Source organism: Podarcis gaigeae (assembly GCF_964106915.1).
Source record: "Podarcis gaigeae genome assembly, chromosome: 13".
Lineage (NCBI taxonomy): Eukaryota > Metazoa > Chordata > Lepidosauria > Squamata > Lacertidae > Podarcis > Podarcis gaigeae.
Genome location: NC_139689.1, coordinates 55,210,800 through 55,235,703, shown reverse-complemented (window position 1 = coordinate 55,235,703; position 24,904 = coordinate 55,210,800). Strand labels below are relative to the sequence as shown.

Below are 24,904 nucleotides of genomic sequence, written 5' to 3'. Positions count from 1 at the left end.
GAGCAGGAGAAGACAAGTGGGCTCCATCTTCTAGGTGACGGCTCTTCAGATGATTGAAGGCAGCTATCCTATCCTGTACTTCTTTCAGTCTCCTCTTCTCCAGGCAAAACCTTCCCAAATCCCTCAGCCGTTCCCCACAAAGGAGGCTTGGCCCCCTCCCTGGGTTCTGCACAGCCTCCAGCACCAAGTGCCTCTGATTTGGGGCAGGACAGCTGCCTCTGGACTTCTTCATCCCCTCAGCAACACTTTTGCTCTTTCTACCAACCTGGCGCCTTCCAAGTGTTTAGAACTACAACTCCCAACCACGGAGATCTGCTGCAGGGCTCCAGGATGGCAAAGCAATGGATCACATGCCCCATCCAGTTGCCAGAGCCTCTTTAGCCCTCATCTCCAGCAACTGGCATCGGAAATCCTTCCTGCCACCAACTGCAGAGTCAGCGCAGCCGCTGGAAGCCTCATCCTCTTCCATGAATTTGTCCTGTCTCTTTTGAAGCCATCCAAGTGGGGGGGGGCATTGCTGCCTCTTGCGGGAGCAGGTTCCTCCGTGCAGACTCTAGAAGCACCCCACTCTCCTGTGAGCAAACTGACAGTGCCTGCTTCCAGAATGCCCCCCAACCCGTGACCCCTTCCAGCCCCCCCTCCTGCAATCAGCAGCACCTACCTCTGCGGAGGCGGCCCACTGTGTGGGAAAAGCCATAGTACTGGTAGGTGTCATTCTTGCCAGGGTCCTCATTGATGATGCCCAAGTTCTGGTTCCAGTGAGACCAGTTCACCTCGTCCACTCTAGGAAGGAAGCATTGTGGCATTTGAGGTATTGGCAGGGGGAGTGGGGAGAGAAAGGTCATCCTGGGTGGTCTGAAATGTTTAGCAGACCTGGTTTAGCAGACCTGGACAGTGCTATAGAGTGGTTAGAGTGCTGGACTAGGACTCCCTGCTCAACTGTAAAACTCACAGTGTGACCTTGGGACTGTCACAGTCTCTTGGCCTCACCTACCTCACAGGGTGGCTGTGAGGATAAAATGGGGAGGAAGAGAGCCACATCTGCCACCTTGAGCATCTTGGAGAAAATGGTGGGGCATCAATGTGATAAGGGCGGGCAGGCAAGACATGTCGCTCCAGAGTGGAACATCTTCCTTGAATGTTCAGTCTCCAGCAGCATCTCCAGGGAGGGCTGGGAAAGGCTCCCTCTCTGAAACTCTGGGGAGCCAGTCAGTGAGATCTGACTCTCTGCAGAAGGCAATGTTCTGCACTCCTGTGCCAAGAAAGGGCCTGGGACCATCTTCCCTCAAAGCTTCAGACCTGGTTCAGGGTCTAAATCCTCACCCCACCACTCCAATGCCATCCCAAACACCCCTCACTTCTGGCTCTCCTATATCCCTACGTTGCTCTCTCCGCACCATGAAGGGTACTGACAAAAAACAGATGTTTGGGAGTGCTGTCTAATTTAAAACAGGCATTGCCTGCCCTGGTCTTAAAATTATAGGGCAGAATACAAAAAAGAAAAAAGATTCCATTTTGGAGAGCACCTTCTAAATGTTGGAAAGATCTCTCTCTGCTGATGTAAGGCTTTCTGCAAAGCGTCCAGAACCCGCAGCATTTGCTGAGGCAAAAAGGAAGGCTGTGCGTGTCAGAATGGGTGCACCCGAGGTTTTTTTCAGCCGGAACTGACCAGAACTCAGTTTTGGCACCTCTCAAGGGGGCACCATTGCCATTCTAAGAGAACAAGGGAGGCGTTCGTGGCACGTTCTGGGGCCTCTTTTTCTAGAAAAATAGCACTAGGTGCACCTGTGTGCCTGTAGGAGTGCAGAAAAGGTAACCCTAATCCAGGATGCAGTTCCCTGAGTATCTCAAGTGCCTAGTCCTCATGGGTGTGGCGAGATAGGTGGTTGGGAGGGCACGGGCAATGCCTGCTGACACCCCAGGTGGGGGGAGGTTTTCCTTGGGGCAAAATTTGGTTTGTCACCCAGACTGGTGCAGAATTTCCAGCAGACAACTCTGGCTCAAGGGCCTAATCCAGAAATGGAAAGCATTTAGTCAACGTCTCCCTCTCCCCTGGGGACTCTCGCCCTTACCTGAAACACCACCTCCGGTCCGGTCTCCCATCCAAGGACTTCCCAACAGTGACCATCTCTCCTGAGCGGAAGGCTTTCCTGACAAACACGGGGAAGAACCTCTCAATATCCAGAATGGTGGTCGCCCACTGCAAGCAGAGAAGTCAGGAGAAGTATGAGAGTCCACTCCTGACCGGGTTTCAGTGGCTCTACTGATCCAGATGTCAGTCTCAGGATGACACCCTCAGGCTAATCCAAGGGCAATTCAGGCAACCCACTTGGTGCAAAGAACTTGTTAAATTGTTTTTGGTTTTTTTGAGTATTTGAATTATAGCAAGTCAAAACTATGTTGTCGGAAGTGATCTATTGCCTCTGCAGCCTTTTTGGATGCTACCAATGCTGAGGTCATCTTAGCATGGAGCCAAACCACACGAGAAAGTCCATTTGTTGGAATCAACCTTATTCAAACTCAATTTCATACTATTCATGAAAACAGCAAAAAACAAACATCAGCAACAAATCCCCACCATAATGTCTTCTACAACTTTTGCCTACACTATAAAGCTCCAAATTTCTCAAATCATACTAATTTTTTCCAAGAAATGATAAAGGAATCCCGCATTGCAAACCTGTGATTTCTTGTATTGTTTTGACAGTACACTGCCTTTTACTAAGCCACTCCCTTACAACTGGGTTTTGTCCAGGCTTTAATTTAGATCTGAATGGGGAACCGGGGGCCTCTTGCGGGGCTCCCCTCTGCCCCAATCAAGCAGGATGGGAGTTCAAGTCTAGAAGCAATGGAAGAGATGCAAGCTTCCCATTCCCAGGCTATGAAACTTCAACCTATTATTCTCATTTATTACATTTGTTACCTGCCCTTCACTAGCAGATTCCAGGGTGGGTTACAGCAGCTTAGAATTCAGAACTCAAGACAGTTAAATTGTATTGCATTCACGAGCACAGGGGCGGTTCCAGAGCATCAAGGCGTGTTCTGGGCCCTTTGCAAGCCCACCGGCTGACTCCACCGCAGCGACTCGCCTACCTGCAGCTTCCAGATCTGCTTGCTCTCTTTGGACACCTGCCCCACGGTCTCCCCCATGAGGGCGATCAGCATGTTCAGCAAAAGGACGAAGGTGAGGATGATGTAGGTGACAAGGAGGATGACAAAGACCCCAGGGTACTTGGCGTTCTCGATCATCTCCAGGTCCCCCATTCCGATGGTCAGCTTGAAGAGGTCCAGGAGGAAATTGCTGAAGGTCTTGCTGTCCCGGCAGGAAGGGTAGGCAGGGGCTGTGCAGTTGGAGCGCTCCTCGCTGCAGGCCTCGCTGCTGGGGCAGGGGTTCAGCAGGGAGACCAGCGCTGCAGGAAAGCCAAGGAGGCAGCACTGAGCAGTTGCACCAGCCAAGGGAGTCTCCTCTGGGAGAGCTGCTAGGCCGGGAGGTGCCACCCAGGGGCCCTCTGGCTGCTGCACACAGAGCTCTGGCCATTGGCTGACTGGGGCTGATGGGAGCTGGAGTCTAAATGATCTGGAGGGCACCACGTCGCCTTCCTCTGGATGAGAACGTGGTGTCAAGGCTAAACAGTCCCAAATCCAGTCACACTTCAAAAGCTGCATTCATAGGACAGTTTAGTCCATTTTATTCTTATTGTCATTTCATCACTGAATTTATATTCCACCTTTTTTTCTCCAAGGAGCTCAAGGTGCACGGGTCTCCTCCTCCTCCTCCTCCTTTAACTCCCTCAATAATCCTGCGAGGTGGGTGAGGATGAGAGTCACCCAGTGAGCTTCATGGCCAAGTGGGGATTCAAACTCTGGTCTCCCAGGTCCGATCCCAACACTCTAACCACTGCGCCACACCACCTCCCATTTTCCTGAAGTTTTCCTAACTGCTCAATTTCTGCCTCATATTTGGGCTTTCACATGATGTGAAAGCCACTGCCAGAAAACTAATGTGTTATTTGATTCCAGCAAAAAACAAAAATGGCGCCGATTTTCGGGCCTCCCGCCCCCCAGCATGAATGAAATTTAGCACATATTGGTCACAAAGCCATAGTTCACAGCAACAGGCATGGCATGCAGAAGGCTAATCAGAAAACAGGGCAGGAGTTCTAACCTCAGGAAAATTTGCACAATATTCACAATGTCTGAAGGCACTCAAAGTGGTGTTGTCCCTTCTTTGAATATTTTTTTACAGCAGTGCTTCTAGTTTTAAATATTGTTGGATTTAGAAGCTGGGAGGGGGGAGAAACAAGGTTTAAAAATACCAAGCCTGTCATCAAACTCCAAATGTTTATCTATAGGAATTAAACCTGCCTGCCGACTGAGCACCAGAAAAAATTCAACCAATTTGAGCATGAAAATTCACTCTATTGAGCATGCAAAATTCAAATCTCAGCTTTAGGTGGGCAAAAAATAGCAACACTAGGTCATCCCACTTCTTTTGAACAGGACCATTTTTAAAAATGCTTCTCCAAATGATTTTAAATATCGACCAAAATGTGGCAATGCAACACAATCCTGAGGGTGACCAGAGTGGGAAAATATGGAAAGTGTTTGGGAAAATATGGAAAGTGCCCCCCACCCCAATATACTCCATCCCAGTGGCTCTCCCCTTAATTCCATAAACTCGTCCCCAGCACCCCTACCTTACCCTATAGAAAGCATTATTCAGTATAGCGGGTTGCATGACCCACCAAGGAAGGTATTAACAAAATAAAACCCCAAACCACAACAATTAGTTGCGCCTTTATTCAAAATCTATTAAAAACTATTTTGTTTAATTATGTCAATAAATTGATGGACTTGCTGCAGTGATGGCAGCTTACACCTCCAGCGCCCCCTGCTGCCTGCCTGCCTCTTATGTCAGGGACTGGACTGAACAGGAGGAATGGGAAGTGAGGCCTCGTCTGATCGGCTCCTCTCAGAGGAGGAGGAGGTGGGGCGTTTCGACCCTGTGTCTCCAGCAGTTTCAGGAGGAGAGCGAGACAGGTTGATGTACAGATGAATGAGAAAATCCCTAGTTACAAGATGGGGGGGGGGGTTATAGAGCAGACAGCAGAGACCTCCCTGGAGAGTCTGGGAGGCCCTTCTGGTCCAAGGGCTCGCCAGTCCCTCCGCATTCAAGAACAGAAAATGCGGGGATGTGACTCCTGCGACTTCCCGTAGGTTTCCAGGATGTTGTGGGAGACGGAAGAAGAGGGACTCAGAGATGCCAACGTCTCCTATGCGTGGAGACATGGATCCTCTGTCTTGCAACCAGATGACTGAATAAAAAACCATAAAATACGAACTGTGTGTTCTTCTTGCCTCTGAGGCTGCCGGGGGAGGGGAGGATACTCCACGACTGACATCTTAGCACCCCTAGGAAATCCCACGGCCCCCCAGTGGGCACGAGACCCCTCTTTGGACATTCTGAGTTATCTCTCCATTTCAAAACTCCATAAAATACAGAGGAAGGAAGTTATAAGGTTGTCTAGTTACTGAGCTGCTTCAAAACTCCAGCATCAGTAACTCACCCTTTGCAGCTGTCTCATTTCATTTTTAATTTGTATTTCATAACTATTCAATAAATAAATATTTTTAAAACAAACCAGCATCTGCCTGGGTAAGTTCATTCAGGAAAAGCAGTCACAACTTGGCTGTTCAGGAATGTGGTTGGGTGACTGAAATGTTCTTTCTGTTTTGCTGCTAACCAGACTTGTTAGATTTGCTGTTTTGAGTTTTGTGGTTTCCAAATTGTAATTGATTTGTTTTAATTTATGTGCTAATTGATTGCTTGATGTCCAAGTCTCACTAATAAACATTTGGAAGCGCCATAGAGCAGCTTGTCAGAGTCAGCATCTTTTACACCTTGGAGGCTGTTTTTGAAAACCTCAAAATCCAACAGTATTTGTGTCAAGGAATGTTGCTGCCCAAGAAAAGCCTTGGGGATGCCCCTTTCAAACTTTGCAGGTATGTGAGGAGCTTGCTCAGCTGAGCAGCAGGACACAGATTTTCAAATATAGGAAAACCAAGGAGCCCAGAAACCAGCACTCCGAAAAGGGCAGCCATCTTACCAGACGCGTAGCCAATCATGAAAAGCACATAGACCAGCAGGAAGCGGAAAAGGTCCTTGAACAGGATCTGCAACCAGAGAGGGAAGGCAGCCACTCAACACACCAGGCTGAACGTTTGCAGGCAAAGGCTCAAGGCAGCTGCTTCTGGGATGAACCCCACATTAGTCGTCTAACAGTCTGAAGCCAGAGTGAGGGAATTCAAGGACAAATGTGTCCTTCAGTGCCACTCCCTTCGGCCCTGATTCACACCCCCATGTTCCTTCCTGACTGGGATGTGCTCACCTGTTGCAGAGGCAGTAAAGCACACCTAGAAACTGCCTCTTGGCTATGGCCAGAGATGTTGGCAGGCCCTGGGGGGCCAGAATCTGGCCCTCTGTGCTGCTCTGTCTGGCCCTCAGAACCCTCCCCAGGGCACACCTTTCACTGGCCCCAAATGCCTGCCTGGAATGTGTCTTTGACCTCTGGTCAAGCCTCCTGTTTGCCAGGAGAGAGGGGGCATGGGAGCATGTGTAGAAACGGAAGATAAAAATTGCATTTGTTGCTCTGCCCACTTCCGCCTCCAGCTCCACCCATCACTGCCAAGCGGCCCTTGGGAGGCTGTCCAGAAGGGAAAGTGGCCCCTGGGCTAAAAAGGGTTCCCACTTCTGATCTGAAGGAACGTTTGCAGCAAGGAGCCAGAGCGAATCTTGAACGATTGGAGGGGTGGTGGCAACACCCCACATTCCACAAGTGTTCCACAACTTGGGGACCAAAACAGCTGCTTGACACCATCAGTCGAACCAGGGAGTGACCCTCAAGTACTTAACCTCCAGGAATCAGCAGCTGTATATCTGAACACAGGGCATGTGCAGAGGTTTCTTTGGTCCCCCCTGTCAAGCAAGCGCAGGGTGGGGGGTGCTCCACTCTTGTTCTCCGGCAACGCTGGGGGAGCTTCAGGTTCTGAGGATCATGCCAGCCCCTGCGCTGCAGAGTTCAGCACTGCCCAGAGTGGGGGGGGGCAAGGCTTCACAGTGCCCTTAGGATAAAATTTGTTTGAGACTCTGTTTACTAAGGCAAGACGGTTGCCCCAGAGAAGACCCCATCAGCCACACACTCTTCTGAGCAGATTGACAGGGTGCTCTGCTGAAGCTTTTAGAGGGATGACAAAGTTAGCACAACCTGGTTTCTAAGAAACCATGAGAAATTGGTTTTGCAAGGATAAGCACACAGGAATGCAGCCTTGCTGGTCAAAACCCTCAAGCATCCCACGGTCCCTTCAGCTTTTCACCCACCTTCAAATAACCGGCCAGACCTCCTCAAGCCCAAGGTCCTCACAGGCCCCGGACACTGCGCTCTGATTTGGCTCACCTTCTGGATCATGATGCTGTATGTGCCAGTCAGCTTGAGGCCGCGGGTGAAGTAGAGGGCATTCATCCAGCCCAAGACCAGGGCAAAGACCATGACAGCCAGGTAGGCTTCGATGCCCGCCAGGTACAGGGCAGCTGCCACTAACACCAGGACCGAGTAGATGAAGCTGGAGGCAAGAAGCATCAAAGCCCAGTCAGGGGCAGACAGGTGGGGAGCAGTGGGGCAACACTGCAAACACCAGGTAGCCTCACCCAGAAGGGCTTCCAAAATCTATGGGCAGATTCACACCTTAGTTTTCAAGCACATCTAATGTGCATTTAAAGCACATGGTACCCCTCCCATGCAAGAATTGTGGGAACAGTTGTTTAACCCCTGGCAGAGCTGCAATCTGCCAGTCCCCTTAGCAAACCACCCCCCCCCAGGAGTCTTTGGGGAAAGTCATGTGCTTTAAATGTGCATTGGACGTCTTTTCTGGCTCCCTCCCCCAAATGAATTGAGGGGGGAGCCAAAAAGCACCCCAGCAGATGCCCTGGAATGTGTGGCAAAGGGGGCCCCACACTCTTAAATGCAGGGGTGGCTAGCCTTTTGGCCTGAGGGCCACATTTGCCCCTGGTTGACCTGTCGGGGGCCACACACAGGCCGCAAATTTGATTCTGCTGCACTCTGGTTTCTTTCTTTTACTTACTAGAGCAACTGAAAGGAGCCATCAATGAAGAAAGAATTCACCCCGGGGCACTTCTTCATGAAGAGGTCTTTTATCTGGGGAGGAAGAGAAGACAAAATGTCCACAATGGAGAAGAGGCAGAAGCTACTCAAGGAACTTGGCATTTTTAGTCCAGCCTTCGTCCACCTGATGGCCCTCTGGACATTTTGCACAGCAACTTCCACCCATCTGAGCTTAGCCATCCAACTCTCTTCCCAGGGAACTCTGGGAATTGTAGCTCTAGGAAAGGAACTGGGGTCTCCTCACAACTCTCAGGACCCTGAACAGACCACAGCTCCCAGAATTCTTTGGGGGAAGCCATGAATGGGTGGCTTGGGGGGGGGGCAGAGTGTCTTTGTTGACTTTCACCATATAACCCCAAAACCAAATTGGAACTTCATGAGTCAAAAGCATATACCGTATTTTTCCCTCTATAACACGCAGATTTTTTCTCCTAAAAAGTAAGGGGAAATGTCTGTGCGTGTTATAGAGCGAATGTGTGGTCCCTGGAGCCGTTTGTCCCAAGTGCATGGCAAAAATCAGGCAAAAATCATATTGCGCCGTCACGGAGGAGAGGAGGCTGCTGCTTTCCTGCATTCTGCCTCAGGGTCTTACTGCCCACCCTGTTCTGTTTCGGTTGCTGTTTGCTCAGAAGGAACAAAGAGCAGTGAAATCCCCTCCCCTCCAGGCAACCCCTCCCCTCCAGGCAAGTAGAGAGGAAAGCAGAGCGTCCCTGCTCCGGTGCTGCTGCTGCTGCTGCGTCTGGGGACTCGGCAGGCAGCGGAAAACATGCAGATAAGAGAGAGAGAGAGGGCTGGCTTGAGTGGGTGGGTGGACTTTTGCCTTCCTCCCCCCCCCCCTTTAAACCCCTTTCCTGCATTCTTAGCCAGCTGCTTCTCCGCACATCCCTCTCGTGCTCCTTGTCCCTTCTATATTTTTCCTTCCCTCCCCACTTAAAACGTGGTTACAAAGCACAGATCCACATGGATCCTCAGGATCTTTGCATTGGGTCATCCCAAATTCACCATCAGATCACATAGCAATGATCTGATGCAAAAACAGGGCTGCAATGGTGCAAAAACGTGGTTACAAAGCATGGATCCACATGGATCCTCAGGATCTTTGCATTGGGTCACCTCAAATTCACCATCAGATCACATAGCATGTCCATGGCTACAGCCTGCCCCCCAAAAATCACGTACCCACTGTTGCCTGGGGCTGGAATGGTGCAAAAACGTGGTTACAAAGCATGGATCCACATGGATCCTCAGGATCTTTGCATTGGGTCACCTCAAATTCACCATCAGATCACATAGCATGTCCATGGCTACAGCCTGCCCCCCAAAAATCACGTACCCACTGTTGCCTGGGGCTGCAATGGTGCAAAAACGTGGTTACAAAGCATGGATCCACAGGGATCCTCAGGATCTTTGCATTGGGTCACCCCAAATTCACCATCAGATCACATAGCAATGATCTGATGCAAAAACAGGGCTGCAATGGTGCAAAAACGTGGTTACAAAGCATGGATCCACATGGATCCTCAGGATCTTTGCATTGGGTCACCTCAAATTCACCATCAGATCACATAGCATGCCCATGGCTACAGCCTGCCCCCTAAAAATCACGTACCCACTGTTGCCTGGGGCTGCAATGGTGCAAAAACGTGGTTACAAAGCATGGATCCACATGGATCCTCAGGATCTTTGCATTGGGTCAACCCAAATTCACCATCAGAGCACATAGCATGTACATGGCTACAGCCTGCCCCCCCAAAATCACGCACCCACTGTTGCCTGGGGCTGCAATGGTGCAAAAACGTGGTTACAAAGCATGGATCCACATGGATCCTCAGGATCTTTGCATTGGGTTAGCCCAAATTCACCATTAGAGCACATAGCATGTCCATGGCTACAGCCTGCCCCCCAAAAATCACGCACCCACTGTTGCCTGGGGCTGCAATGGTGCAAAAACGTGGTTACAAAGCATGGATCCACAGGGATTCTCAGGATTTTTGCATTGGGTCACCACAGCATGAAGCACAATTGGGTCACCACAGCATGAAGCACAAAAATGATACATCCACTGTTTCATTCAGAATGTTTTTTCCATTGTTTTCCTCCTCTAAAAACGATGTGCATGTTATGGTCAGGTGCGTGTTATAGAGCGAAAAATACGGTAAATTAAACCAGCCCAAACCAAGGTTGGCAGGGGATGTTATATTCACAAGAAGAAAAGATAAAGCTGGTTATCTGGATGTTTGTGATGAGATACAGACAGGTAAGTGGAAAGAAACATCCTAAGAAACAAGAGCTCAAGCAACGTGGCCCACAGGAGACGCCAGAGACACAGAAACATGAACGTAGGACTGAAAGAATAAAAGGCTCTCTATCACATCAAGAAATGTATCAACCAAGCAAGTTACTTATTCCAGATTTTTTGACAGATTTGTGGAAGAGACAAATGCAAATTTTCTTTTTATGTATTCAATAAAATCACACCAAAGTGAGACAAAAGAGGTTAACTTTGTTTTTCCTTTAAAAAAAAAAGGGTGCGCCAGGTAAACCAGGACTATTTAAAGTAGTACCACAGAGCTTTAAAGGCATGGTGGGGATGTAACCTTTGTTCCTTCAGTCCTGCAACTTTGTTAAGAACCAAAGCTACATTATCATCCTCAGATCCAAGCAAGGCCCCTTGGCAGGGGGCAACCAGGTGCCCCGGTGCAAGCATGCATGGTGTGATTTGATAAATCCTATGCACACCGTGACAAGGGACGCAGGTGGCACTGTGGATTAAACCACAGAGCCTAGGACTTGCCAATCAGAAGGTCGGCGGTTCAAATCCCCGCAATGACGGGGTGAGCTCCCGTTGCTCGGTCCCTGCTCCTGCCAACCTAGCAGTTAGAAAGCACGTCAAAGTGCAAGTAGATAAATAGGTACCACTCCGGCGGGAAGGTAAACGGCGTTTCCGTGCGCTGCTCTGGTTTGCCAGAAGCGGCTTAGTCATGCTGGACACATGACCCAGAAGCTGTACGCCGGCTCCCTTGGCCAGTAAAGCGAGATGAGCGCCGCAACCCCAGAGTCGGTCACAGCTGGACCTAATGGTCAGGGGTCCCTTTACCTTTACCTTTTATACACACCATGAAAGTAAAGCACTCTGGCAGCCCTGCAAACAGTCATGGCTAAAGAGGGACCCCTACTTCCCGTCCCACAGAGCTACCATTTCCACAGAGGCTTAACTGTCAATCCTTCTTCCCAGGGATCTCTGAGAATCGTAGGCCTTTGAGGGGGAACAGGGACTTGCACACCACTCAGCAACTACAGCTCCCAGAATTCTCTGGGAGAAGCCATGACTGTTTAAAGCAGTATCAAAGCACTTTAAAAGTATGATGAGAATGCGGCCTACAAGCTCTGTAATCAGGCCACAGAATGGCAGGAGGAACCCACAAAAAGGGAAAAAGAAAAACACATCTGCTAAATTGGCGAGGAAGAAGGGGGAACAGTGGGGGAAAGGAGGAGGAGGAGGAGACCCCTTTGCCAAGTAACGCACGGCTCATACTTACGTTGGTGAAGAAGAAGAGGACGCCCGTGAAGAGTGTGACAATCTCCCCGGCGAGTCGCAGATAGTCGGTGGTGGTGGTGTACGGGTACGGGGGCTACAGAGGGGAAGAGACATTGCTGAGAGGCTGTGCCGAAAGACACCTGCTAAGCACGCAGCAATGGCCACACTCCAACGGGATGGCCAGCTTCAGCATGTTGCCTTCCCAACGGCAGCTGGGTAAAGAGCACCTCTGGGAAGGTCATAAGGTGATGAAAGGGACTCATGGGATCATCTAGTCCAACCCCCTGCAATGCAGGAATCTCAGCTAAAGAATCTCTGGCCACCCAACCTTTGCTTAGAAACCTCCAAGGAAGGAGAGTCCTCCACCTTCCAAGGGAGTCTGTTCCACTCTTGATCAGCTCTTACCCTCCTTAATGCTTAGTCTGAATCTCCTTTCTTGTAACTTGAAGTCATTGGTTTGAGCACACACACACACACACACCCCAGAGCAGGAGAAAGTGATCTCCCTCCCTCTTCCCTGGGACAGCCCTTGAGATATAGGAAGATGGCTTTTGTGATGCTCATGTGATGGAAACAGCTCCCCCTGCCTCACTCTCAATCCCAAGTGTCTAATCAATGTCTAAAGTGTCTAATCAATGGAGGCCTTCTTAAACGAGCAATGCAAAGAAATAGAGGAAAACAATAGAATGGGAAAAACCAGGGATCTGTTCAAGAAAACTGGAGATATGAAAGAAACATTTCGTACAAAGGTTACCATAATAAAAGGCAAAAGTGTAAAAGACCTAACAGAAGCAGAAGACATCAAGAAGAGGTGGCAAAAATACACAGAGGAATTATACCAGAAAGATATGGATGTCTCATACACCCCAGATAGTGCGGTTGCTGACCTTGAGCCAGACATCCTGGAGAGTGAAGTCAAATGGGCCTTAGAAAGCACTGCTAATAACAAGGCCAGTGGAAGTGATGGTATTCCAGCTGAACTATTTAAAATTTTAAACAATGATGCTGTTAAGGTGCTACACTCAATATGCCAGCAATTTTGGAAAACTCAGCAGTGGCCAGAGGATTAGAGAAGACCAGTCTACATCCCAATCCCAAAGAAGGGCAGTGCCAAAGAATGCTCCAACTACCGCACAATTGCACTCATTTCACACGCTAGCAAGGTTATGCTTAAAATTCTACAAGGAAGGCTCAAGCAGTATGTGGACCGAGAACTCCCAGAAGTGCAAGCTGGATTTAGAAGAGGCAGAGGAACCAGAGACCAAATTGCAAACATGTGTTGGATTATGGAGAAAGCTAGAGAGTTCCAGAAAGACATCTACTTCTGCTTCATTGACTATGCAAAAGCCTTTGACTGTATCGACCACAGCAAACTATGGCAAGTTCTTAAAGAAATGGGAGTATCTGATCACCTCATCTGTCTCCTGAGAAATCTCTATGTGGGACAAGAAGCTACAGTTAGAACTGGATATGGAACAACTGATTGGTTCAAAATTGGGAAAAGAGTACGGCAAGGCTGTATATTGTCTCCCAGCTTATTTAACTTATATGCAGAATTCATCATGCGAAAGGCTGGGCTGGATGAATCCCAAGCCAGAATTAAGATCGCCGGAAGAAATATCAACAACCTCAGATATGCAGATGACACAACCTTGATGGCAGAAAGTGAGGAGGAATTAAAGAACCTTTTAATGAGGGTGAAAGAGGAGAGCGCAAAATATGGTCTGAAGCTCAACATCAAAAAAAGAAGATCATGGCCACTGGACCCATCACCTCCTGGCAAATAGAAGGGGAAGAAATGGAGGTAGTGAGAGATTTTACTTTCTTGGGCTCAATGATCACTGCAGATGGTGAAAGCAGCCACGAAATTAAAAGAACCCTGCTCCTTGGGAGAAAGGCGATGGCAAACCTAGACAGCATCTTCAAAAGCAGAGACATCACCTTGCCAACAAAGGTCCGTATAGTGAAAGCCATGGTGTTCCCAGTAGTGATGTATGGAAGTGAGAGCTGGACCATAAGGAAGGCTGATCACCAAAGAACTGATGCTTTTGAATTATGGTGCTGGAGGAAACTCTTCAGAGTCCCATGGACTGCAAGAAGATCAAACGCATCCATTCTTAAGGAAATTAGCCCTGAGTGCTCACTGGAAGGACAGATCGTGAAGCTGAGGCTCCAATACTTTGGCCACCTCATGAGAAGAGAAGACTCCCTGGAAAAGACCCTGATGCTGGGAAAGATGGAGGGCACAAGGAGAAGGGGACGACAGAGGACAAGATGGTTGGACAGTGTTCTCGAAGCTACAAACATGAGTCTGACCAAACTGCGGGAGGCAGTGCAAGACAGGAGTGCCTGGCGTGCTCTGGTCCAGGGGGTCACGAAGAGTCGGACATGACTAAATGACTAAACAACAACAACAACAATCAATGGAGGTGGATTGTCTTTGAACCCATAGGTGCCATTCTTTCCCTATCCATAGATACAATGTCTAATAAAGACTTGTTTTATAAGTCAGAGTTTATTCATTGGTGATTTATTTATCTATCCTGAGCTTGACCCTCTCCAGGGAACTTACAAACTTGTGAGGTAAGTCACACACATACACACCCTCCCCATCCCTTTGAACCCAGGTCTCTCTGTGCTGGAGCTGCTGCACTAAACTAGGGTGTTTAATTAGCAAGGCCAATTAGGAGCCCGTTGCTTGCCTCCCTTAAGCCTGAGGGGCTTACTCCATTTCACTCAACTCCAATACTTCCCCCGCTCCAAGTTAAAGAAGCATTTAGAGATTATAGACTCATAGAATGATGGAATTGTAGACTTCGAAGGAAACCCTAAGGTCCCCTAGTCCATCCCCCTGAAATGCAGGGCTTTTTCACTCCCGATCACTACTTTTCTTGCAGAATTGCCAGACTGAAGTTCTGGGTATAAATAAAGGAAGCTGATAAGTCACGGGTTCCTCATTATTTAACATGTTCAAATGCCTGAGAGGATCAAAGCAAATCACCGTACGTTTACCAATCTCTTACCAGCCCCAGCATAGCACAGAAGTTTTTTGCTAGGGCATCATGGGAACTGAAAATGGGAGGCTGCGCCCCAAACCTCAGAACCCTAATTTAAATCACAGCCACTCTGCCGCGCTCAGTAGCCTTCGTGAGCTCCTTGGTGGAGTGGGTGCAGTACTCACAGTGCCCTCCAGGGGCCGGTAGTAGGCCACCATGGTGAAGATGATCATGGCACAGAGGTAGGAGACCACGCTGATGTAGAATGAAACGGCCCCAAACTTCCGCCACTTGTCCCGAAGCAGCTCGTTGATGGGCTCCACGGCCAACATCTCGTGGCGGTTCTGCGGGGAGAGGGGCCCGGTGAACAAAGATGGCGGCAGCACCCGCTTGCCCCATCAAAGGCCCAGCACCGTCAACCCAAGCTGCCTTGATCTGCAGCTTCCTTCTCTGCCCACCTCCATCTTGCTGTTGTACACCAGGATCTCCAGCACAGAGACCTCCTCCCCACACGTGTCCAGCGAGGAGAGGTCGTAGAGGGAGGAGTAGACAGGGCCATAGGCCCAGTCCTTGAACTTGCGGGAGAGGTGCCGAGCGTCTTCGTCCTTGATCTCCCGCCGGATGATGTGCTGGAAGGTCTGCAAGACAAGGGGGGAGCCAGGTCAGGCAGATGACGGGAAGGCCCTCCCCTCGCAGCGCAGAGTTGAACTGCGGAACTCCCTTCTGCAGGAGGCAGCCATGTCCACCAACGTGGAAAGGCGCCCCAATTGCAGGACATCCTCTGGGACCTGAAACGGAAGATTCAGGACAGTGAAAGAAAGGGCTCCTTCACCATGCAGTGCATAGTTAAGCTCTGGAGCTCGCTTCTGCAGGAGACCACAGTGGCTTTGGACAGGGAGTGGAAAAATCCATGGGAGAGAAAGCTATGGATGGCAACCAGCTGGGAAAGCCAGTTGGAAGAAAAATGTCTTCAGCTGTTTCCAGAAAGTGGGAGCCTGTCCACACGACAAGTCCTGCCCCCGGTCACATGACAGCTAGGGCTGATGGGAATTGTGTTTGAAGGGTGCCTGGGGTGGAAGGCAGAGACTCCCCAGGGTCTCTGGCCGAAAGAGGCCCCTTTCTGTCACCCGCCCGCTCAGAGGCTCCTCTCCCCTGGAGATGCTGCCTGGGCAGCCACCTGCTCCCTTGTGGAGCATGACTCCTCCCCACACCCCTCTAAGTCGCTCAGGACTTTAGGCATGGCTCCCCCCATGATTATTTTAATTTAATTTATGTATTTCATAAAAGTTATATACCCCATGACTGTCAAAGCAAACCCTCAAAGTGGTTTACAAAAAGAATGAAAGAAAAAAATTAACAGGAAAAGGATTTAAATACAGCAGATTTAAATATTCAAAAAGTAATTAAAATCACTGATAAGCTAAAAAACAAACAAACCAGATGTCAACATTCCCCATATCCAAGGAGACTTGTCTAAACACAAATATTTTTGTCAGGAGCTGAAAAGAGTGGCGTGAAGATGCCTGCTGGAATCCATAGTCAGGCAGTTCCAAAGCGGCCACTTCTTACATTCCTATCCTCACAACAACCCTGTGAGGTTGTTTGCCCTGGAGCACCCGGTTTGCCCCCGGGCCTTGGGCCAACAGGACTGTTTTTTTTCCAAGCAGCTCCCCCCCCCCCCCAGGGAGGGATCTCACCCCAATCTTGCCCGTCTTGGCGGCCATCATCAGCGGTGACAGACCGTCGTTGTTCAGCAGAGCCTCCAGGTTGGTGTCTGGGAAGAGCTTGGCGCATTTGATGAGGAGCAGGTCATACATCTTGGTGACAAACTTGGTGTTCTCACGAGTGTTGTCTGCGATGGCCACCAGGGCGTGGAGCACCGTGTTGCCACGAGAGTCCTGGCGCCGCAGGTCGGCCTGCTTGTGGGCGTTCTCCGTCAGGTAGTGGACGATGTGCGGCTGGTTGGTGCAAGCAGCCAAGGAGAGGGGCAGCTCACCTGGGCAGGAAGGTGAAAGGAAAGAGGGAAGATGGTAGACGGAAGATGGAGCAAGCTGGTTTTCTGCTGCTCCAGAGCAGGGGACCTGAGCCAACAGAGTCCAATGACAAGAAAGGAGATTCCGACAAGCCGTTAGGAATAACTTTCTGGTGATCAGACTGTTGCACAGTGGAACAGACCCCCCCAGAAAGGGTGGGCTCTCCTTCCTTGGAAGCTTTTAAACAGAGGTTGGGTGACTGTTGGTCAGCAATTCTTTAGCAGTGACTCCCGCACTGCAGGGTTTGGGCTAGACGACCCTTAGGGTCCCCCTTCCAACTCTATAATTGTATGATTCTATGGAAAAGAGGTTGGACGCGGGTGGTGCTGTGGGTTAAACCACAGAGCCTAGGACTTGCCGATCAGAAGGTCGGCGTTTCGAATCCCCACGAGAGCTCCTGTTGCTCGGTCCCTGCTCCTCCCAACCTAGCAGTTAGAAAGCACGTCAAAGTGCAAGTAGATAAATACCGTATTTTTCGCTCTATAGCACGCACCCGACCATAACACGCACGTAGTTTTTAGAGGAGGAAAATCCATAGGCATGCCACCCGTAGGCATTCCCTCCATAACACGCACAGACATTTCCCCTTACTTTCTAGGAGGAAAAAAGTGAGTGTTATGGTGCAAAAAATACGATAGGTACCTCTCCAGCGGGAAGGTAAATGGTGTTTTCGTGCACTGCTCTGGTTCGCCAGAAACGGCTTAGTCATGCTGGCCACATGACCCAGAGCTGTTCACCAGCTCCCTCGGCCAATAAAGCGAGATGAGCACCGCAAGCCCAGAGTCGGTCACGACTGGGCCTAATGGTCAGGGGTCCCTTTACCTTTATATGGAAAAGAGAAAGACAACCAAATCAGTCACAGAGCACTCTGCTTCCAGGGCTGCTGGATGGATGTGTCTCCACAAAGCCTGGGTGGAAAAGGGACCCCTGGCCTTTGGGTGTTGCAATGCACAGAGGCTCCGTCACTCTTGCAAGAGCCAACTGACTTTTATGGGGAGGGAGATGCCTGTTTCTTAAAATTCTCACTCACTGAATGCACCCCCTCCTCGAATGCTTACAAGGGCGCACTTGAGGTCTTTCCCTGACAAATCTTTCCCCCACAAATCTTCTGAGATCGGGGCTTCCGGAGGCGGCGCGAAGGGTAATGGCTGCCCTTTCCTAACCGGGAAGGGAGCTCCGCGCGAAAACGGGTCGTCCGCTACGGCGAAGCGGAGACCCACATCGGAAAACCGCAGGCGGCAGAAGCCTGCGGTCTTGGGACCCGGCGGGCGCCAGAAGCAGCCCCCAAAACGCAGAAGGAACCCCGTAAGGGGCTCTGGATCGTGGAGGAGGCTGCGGCGCTGAGGGTCGTTCCGCAATCGGCGGAGTGAAGCCGCAAAGCCGTTGCCGGTGAGCGCTGACCTTTCTTCCTTGAATTGGCACCTTGGAAAGCAGCAACCCGTGAGTAATAAGGACTTTTAATTAAGCTTAAAGATCAAAGCTCCTGAATTTGGCTGAAAGCGGAGGACGTAAAAAAGGAAGTCCGTCTTCCGCTCACACTAAACTTCAAAGCAAAGAGCAGGAGGAGTGGAGGCAGTGAATGAACTCTTTTACAATTTGGATTTGAGCATTCAGTGCATCACTTTAATGCAGAAAAGGATTTTAAGCATTGGATTTATGCTAAGATTTGGACTGTAGGATCTTTCTCTGAGGAATCTACATTTTAAAAAAAGGAAACCCAGGTGCTGGAACTGCCTGGTAACAGTAGCAGTCAGCCTGCAGACATAAATACTTTGAAACAAAATTTGGAAAAAATCTGAGGGGCTTGGACTTTGCTACTTTGACATCTTATGAGGTACCAGCAAGCACTGCTTGAAACATTGTGTTTTTGTAAAACCAACTCTGCTGAAGATTTAGCATTTGAAGGCTTTTGGACATGGGTTTTGTTTTCTCTGTGAACTGTATTTATTGATTCCCCTCTGAAAGACTTTTTAAGCTCCCCCTAGAGGTTTTGGACTTTACAGCAGTGACATCCTTATACTTTCTGTTTCCCGGTCTCCTGGTTGAATGTTACCATTTGGGCTGTCTTTTTCTCATGGGAACAACTCAGCTTGACCTTGAGCCTTAGATAAATTTGGAATGAGTGGCGCAAAGAAAAAGGAGCCAAAAGAAAAGGAAAAAGAACAAAGACCGCGAACTAGACAAACAACTTTAGCCTCAGCCTTGCAGCAACGCAGATCTTCGGTACCCACTGTGCTCTCTGAGGAAGCAGCAGCTTCTCTGCCACGTGCAGGGGAAGGAGAAACAGAGGAACTACAATTGGAAGATATGGCCTCAGGAACAGCTGCCTCCATTTTAGAAAAAATATATGAAAAATTGGAATCTTTGGATAAGAAAGTGGAATCCTTGGATAAAAAAGCTGATGAGCAAACTTTTAAAATAGACCAAAACACCGAATGTTTAAATAAATTAGCTGGACAAGTGGCACAGAACGTGGAAACAATTGCAGAATTGAAGGGAGCTACAGGGGAGAACAGAAAATTGGTTGAAGACACCAGCCAAAGGCTGGGAAAGTTAGAAAAAGAGGTGAGGCCACTCAACAAACAAGTTGGTGAACACCAGACATATCTCTCGATGATTGAACTGAGAAGTAGGGAGACCAACTTAAGGATTAGATCGATACCCGAAGTGGAAGAGGACAACCTGGCTGAGTTTCTGACCAAAATATTTTCCAAGCACTGGAACCTAGAAGAGACGGACTTTAAGATTACATCAGCTTTCAGACTTGGAAGACTGACAAAAAAAGACAAGCCCAGAGACTGTTTGATATCACTGAGATCAAAGGAGGAGAGGGACAAGATTTTGGGCCTACACTACGGAAAGTCACTGGACATTTTAGATAAGAGGATTGAGTTATACAAGGACGTTCCCAAACAGCTTTTGGATTTGAGATCGGAATATTTGGAATTAGCAAGACTTTTGAGGAGCAACGCCATCATCTTTAGGTGGGATTTTCCACAAGGACTATCTTTTACTTTCAGAGGGAGGAAGATCAAAATTAGAACATTGGAAGACAGAGACAAATTTCTGAACCAATACGGAGAGGACCTTCATAAAAAACTTGGATTACCATCGGAGCCCAAAACACCAGAGGTACCTGCACCCTTGGATCCTGAAGATTCAGCGAAAAAGGTACCACCCCCAGAAAAATAACCAGATCTATCCAGGATGTCTCTGCAACTTCTGAGTTGGAATATAAATGGCTGCAACATTCCGGAGAAAAGGAGGAAAAATTTTCACATATTAAAAAAGGAACAATTGGACATTATTTGCCTGCAAGAAACCCACGTGACTAGGCTCCACAGAAAAGTGCTGATAAATAAGAGACTTGGCCAAGAATTTATATCTTCAGACATAGTGAAGAAGAGAGGAGTGGTGATATATGCAAAAGAGAGCCTTTCACCTAAATTCTTATTTAAAGATGAACATGGCAGAATTTTGGCAATTGAAATACAGTATCAAGGAGAAAAAATTTTGATATTAGGAATCTATGCACCAAATGATGGGAAATCGGAATTTTATAAGAAGTTGCATGAAAGCATGCTGGAATATCTAGACTATGACAACATCATAATGATGGGAGATATGAATGGGATTGTATCAACTAACATGGATAAGTCGCAAAGTCAAAAAGTTACCAAAGATGGCAGACTACCAAAGACCTTTTTTGAAATGACAGAAAATATGGGCTGGATCGACATATGGAGAATCAAGAACCCCCTAGGAAAAGAAGGAACATTTTTCTCTGAGGCTCAACTGACTTGGACAAGAATCGACCAAATTTGGATTACTAGAGGTCTGGCACCTAAGGTGAGGAAAGTGGAAATCTGCCCAAAAACCTGCTCCGACCATAATGCTTTGAAAATGGACATGACATTATTACCAACCGGCTCCTTTAGATGGAAGATGAATGACAATTTGTTTAGAAATCAGGAGATCATTAAGAAGGCCCAAAAAGTTATAAAGGACTATTTTGAAATAAACCTGAACACCGCGGTGGAAAAAAGAACAATTTGGGACGCAAGCAAAGCTGTGATGAGAGGGTTCTTGATACAACAGAATGCCATAAGGAAAAGGACACAAAATGAAAAGAAAGACAAGATTCTGGAGAAAATTAAAGAACTAGAGAAGAAGCTAAGAGCCAATCCGAAGTCACAGCCGATTTTGAGAGAAATTAAACTTCATCAGGCACAATATTCAAAACTGATAAACCAGGAAATAGAATGGAAGATTAAATCAATGAAACAAAAAACGTTTGAATCGGCAAATAAATGTGGGAAACTGCTGGCCTGGCAGTTGAAGAAGAGACAAAAATTGAACATAGTAACAAATTTGGAAATTGAAGGAAGAAGTATACAGAACCCCGTGGAGATTAGAAAGTGTTTTCAAAAATATTTTAAAAAATTATATAAAGGGCCGCAGAATGAAGTTGAGATTGAACAATTTTTGAGGAAAAACGGATTGAAAAAATTGTCACAAGAAAATAGACTACTCCTGAACAGCAAAATAACACGACAAGAGATTGAACATGCCATTCAGAACTTGAAATTGGGCAAATCTCCAGGGCCAGACGGCTTGACCTCCAAGTACTATAAGACATTAAGTGATTATTTGATCCAACCACTGCTGGAGGTCAGCAATGAAATTATGGAGGGAAAGAAGGCGCCAGAATCGTGGAAAGAAGCGTTCATCACATTGATACCAAAATCAGAAACTGAAAAGACACAGCTCAAGAACTACCGCCCCATCTCCCTTTTAAATGTGGATTACAAAATATTTGCTGATGTTTTGGCAAACAGACTTAAAAGAGTTTTAAGTCAAGTAATTCATAAAGACCAGGCAGGCTTTCTCCCAGGCAGACACATGTTTGCTAACACAAGGAACATTATTGATGTCCTGGAACTTTTGCAAACTGACATAAACACTAAAGCAGTGCTAATTTTTATAGATGCGGAGAAGGCCTTTGACAACATCTCTTGGAAATTTATGAAGGGAAATTTAAAAGAAATGGGAGTGGGGAGGGGTTTTGAAAATGGGATTGACGCAATATATTCAGAACAAAAAGCAAAATTGATTGTTAATAATGTGGTAACAGAAGAGTTCAAAATTGAAAAAGGAACACGACAAGGCTGCCCGATTTCCGCTTTGTTATTTATCTCAGTCCTGGAGGTGCTCTTAAACTTGATCAGAGGGGACCGGTTGGTGCAAGGGATCCAGGTCGGAGCGAAACAATATAAACTTAAAGCTTTTGCAGATGACCTAGTTTTGACACTGCAGGAGCCGGAATCTAGTACGAAAAGAGTTTTACAATTGATTGACAATTTTGGTCGGGTGGCGGGATTTAAGTTAAACAAACAGAAAACTAAGGTGTTGGGGAAAAATTTGACAGATATTGAATCAGAACAGTTTCAGAGAGAAACAGAATTATCATTGGTGAAAAAGGTAAAGTACCTAGGGGTGAACATAACAGCAAAAAATCTGAGTCTATTTAAGGAAAATTATGAAAAATGCTGGTCTGAAATTAAGAGAGACTTGGACAGTTGGACAAAATTGAAGCTTTCTTTGTTAGGCCGAATTGCTGCTATTAAGATGAATGTATTGCCAAAAATGTTGTTTTTGTTTCAAACACTACAGATTATAGACAAGACGGAATGCTTCCGGAAGTGGCAGAGAGATATTTCTAAATTTGTCTGGCAGGGCAAAAAGCCCAGAATTAAGTTTAAGATACTGACTGACGCAAAGGAAAGAGGGGGCTTTGCCTTGCCAGACTTAAGGTTGTATTATGAAGCCGCAGCTTTCTGCTGGCTAAAAGACTGGCTACTTCTCGAAGACACTGATGTGTTGGATCTGGAAGGGTTTAATAATAAATTTGGTTGGCATGCATACTTATGGTATGACAAAGTTAAGATCAATAAGGCCTTTAAGAACCATATTGTCAGAAAAGCAGTGTTTAATGTCTGGACAAAATATAAAGACTTATTGGAAAATAAAACCCCAAGGTGGCTTTCACCTCTGGAAGCTAAGGCCCGAAAAAGACCCAATATGGAAGCCAATTGGCCAAAATATTGGGAAATATTAGAAAAAGATGGAAATAACTGGAAATTGCAGAGTATGGAAAAAATGAAGGATAAAGTGCGAGACTGGTTACATTACGCTCAGATTAAAGAAGTTTTTAAAAATGACAAAAAGCTAGGGTTCCAGGTGGAGAAATCGAAGTTGGAAACTGAACTGTTAGAACCTAAGACTAAGGTACTTTCAAGAATGTATAACTTGCTGTTGAAATGGAACACACAAGACGAAATGGTTAAATCGGCTATGATAAAATGGGCACAGGACATTGGGCATAACATTATGTTTGAGGATTGGGAAAGGTTGTGGACCACTGGGCTAAACTTTACTGCATGTAATGCTTTGAAAGAAAATATAATGAAAATGATATACAGATGGTACATGACCCCAGTTAAGCTTGCCAAAATATACCACTCGTCTGACAATAAATGTTGGAAATGTAAAGAAAATGAAGGAACATTCTTTCACCTCTGGTGGACTTGCCCTAAAGTGAAGGCCTTCTGGGAAATGATATATAATGAACTGAAAAAGGTATTTAAGTATACTTTCACTAAGAAACCAGAGGCCTTCCTTCTGGGTATTGTCGGCCAGAAGGTGTCAAAGAAGGACAGAACTTTCTTTATGTATGCAACAACGGCAGCAAGGATACTCATCGCAAAGAACTGGAAAACTCAAGATCTACCCACGCTGGAAGAATGGCAGATGCAGCTGATGGACTATATGCAGCTGGCGGAAATGACTGGCAGAATTCGAGACCTGGGAGAAGAAAGGATTGAAGAAGACTGGAAGAAATTTAAGATTTATTTACAAAATTATTGTAATTTGATGGAATGCTAAGAAGGATGCTTGATTATAAACAATTGGCCATCACTAAATTAGATGAGTATTAATAGACTATATTGTAATGATTGGTTATAAGATTACAAATAAGATGGTAATTTGCTTGAAAAATTTTATGAACAATGTAAGTGCGAGCGGATGACGCGAGGAAGTCCAAAGATGTTATGAAATTTTGTAAAGACACAAACAATGCTGTTTTTCATTTTTGTATCTCTTTTATTAAAAAAACCTAATAAAAATTTTGAAAAAAAAAAAACAAATCTTCTGAGATCATTCCCTTTGCTCCCTTGGTGGTGAGAGGGTGATCTTCCCACTCCTAAACACAAGAGCATCAGCAGAGTCTGCTGGACCAGCCAAAGGAGGCTCATCTGGGCCAGCACCTGTCCTCACAGTGGCCAACCAGATGCCTCTTGTGGACCCAAGGACAAGAGCCCCCTGCCCACTGCTATGGAGAAGCATGGCTGGCGCTGGCTCCAGCTGTGGAGGCAGAGCAGAGCCACTGGGTCTAGGAGCCATCAAGAGCCATTGCCTCCTCCAAGAATGTGTCTAATCCCCTTTCACAGCCATCCAAGTTGGTGGCCGTCACCGACTCCGATGGCAGGGAGTTCCCTAGTTGACGGATCCAATGGCACTTGCTTAAAATCCAAATGTGCCCATGGCAAAACTTGTCCTTCTTGGTGCCCCTGTCTGCCTCCAGATCTCCTGTCTCCAGGCACCTAAATGCACCTCCATCTCCAGTGAACCAAACCTACAACATCTGTAGGTGTGGTTTGTTCTCCTCATTCTGCCATGCCTTTCTCTCCTCCTCTGTTGTGTTCTCTGCTGGAAAAAGAATCAGATTGCAAGCTCCTCTTTTATACGCTTTTGAAAAAAGAACAACATTCATGAGGCAGCAGCGGCTACTGGCAGAGAATCAGGACAGACCCCACGGAGGGATCTCGAGGCTTCCCTGTCCCGCTCACCAAAGTAGAAGTAGCCGCCCTCATCCTTGGGTTGGAAGAAGCGCCCCCGGGCTTGTGCGTGGACGTCTGCCCCCTTCTCCACCAGCAGCTCCACGTAGTGCTTGCAGCGCCGCTCAATCGCAATGTGCAGTGCAGTCTGGCCTGGAGGGGACACACAACCCGAACCACCATTCAGGCATAAGCCACTAGGCTTCACCACTAGGCTTGCCAGCCAATCTCCCATCTAGTCGCTGCCAAGCCTGTGGCC

General features: G+C 47.5%; 1 protein-coding gene across 4 annotated transcripts in view; it reads right to left on the bottom strand.

Annotated features, from left to right (window-relative positions):
• The window catches only part of TRPV4 (transient receptor potential cation channel subfamily V member 4), a 53,920-nt gene that overhangs the window by 1,041 nt on the left and 27,975 nt on the right, over positions 1-24,904 (bottom strand). For 3 of the 4 annotated variants that reach the window (XM_083710103.1, XM_083710104.1, XM_083710105.1), the window contains 11 exons: positions 24,658-24,798; positions 16,412-16,710; positions 15,173-15,352; positions 14,900-15,058; positions 11,720-11,812; positions 8,140-8,213; positions 7,455-7,620; positions 6,108-6,174; positions 3,094-3,410; positions 2,073-2,200; positions 662-783 (listed from right to left, as the gene is read on the bottom strand). In XM_083710103.1, coding sequence (XP_083566229.1) covers positions 662-783; positions 2,073-2,200; positions 3,094-3,410; positions 6,108-6,174; positions 7,455-7,620; positions 8,140-8,213; positions 11,720-11,812; positions 14,900-15,058; positions 15,173-15,352; positions 16,412-16,710; positions 24,658-24,798 — 1,746 coding nt within the window. The remainder of the gene's footprint in view (positions 1-661; positions 784-2,072; positions 2,201-3,093; positions 3,411-6,107; positions 6,175-7,454; positions 7,621-8,139; positions 8,214-11,719; positions 11,813-14,899; positions 15,059-15,172; positions 15,353-16,411; positions 16,711-24,657; positions 24,799-24,904) is intronic. The other variant, XR_014557650.1, reaches the window with a different exon arrangement.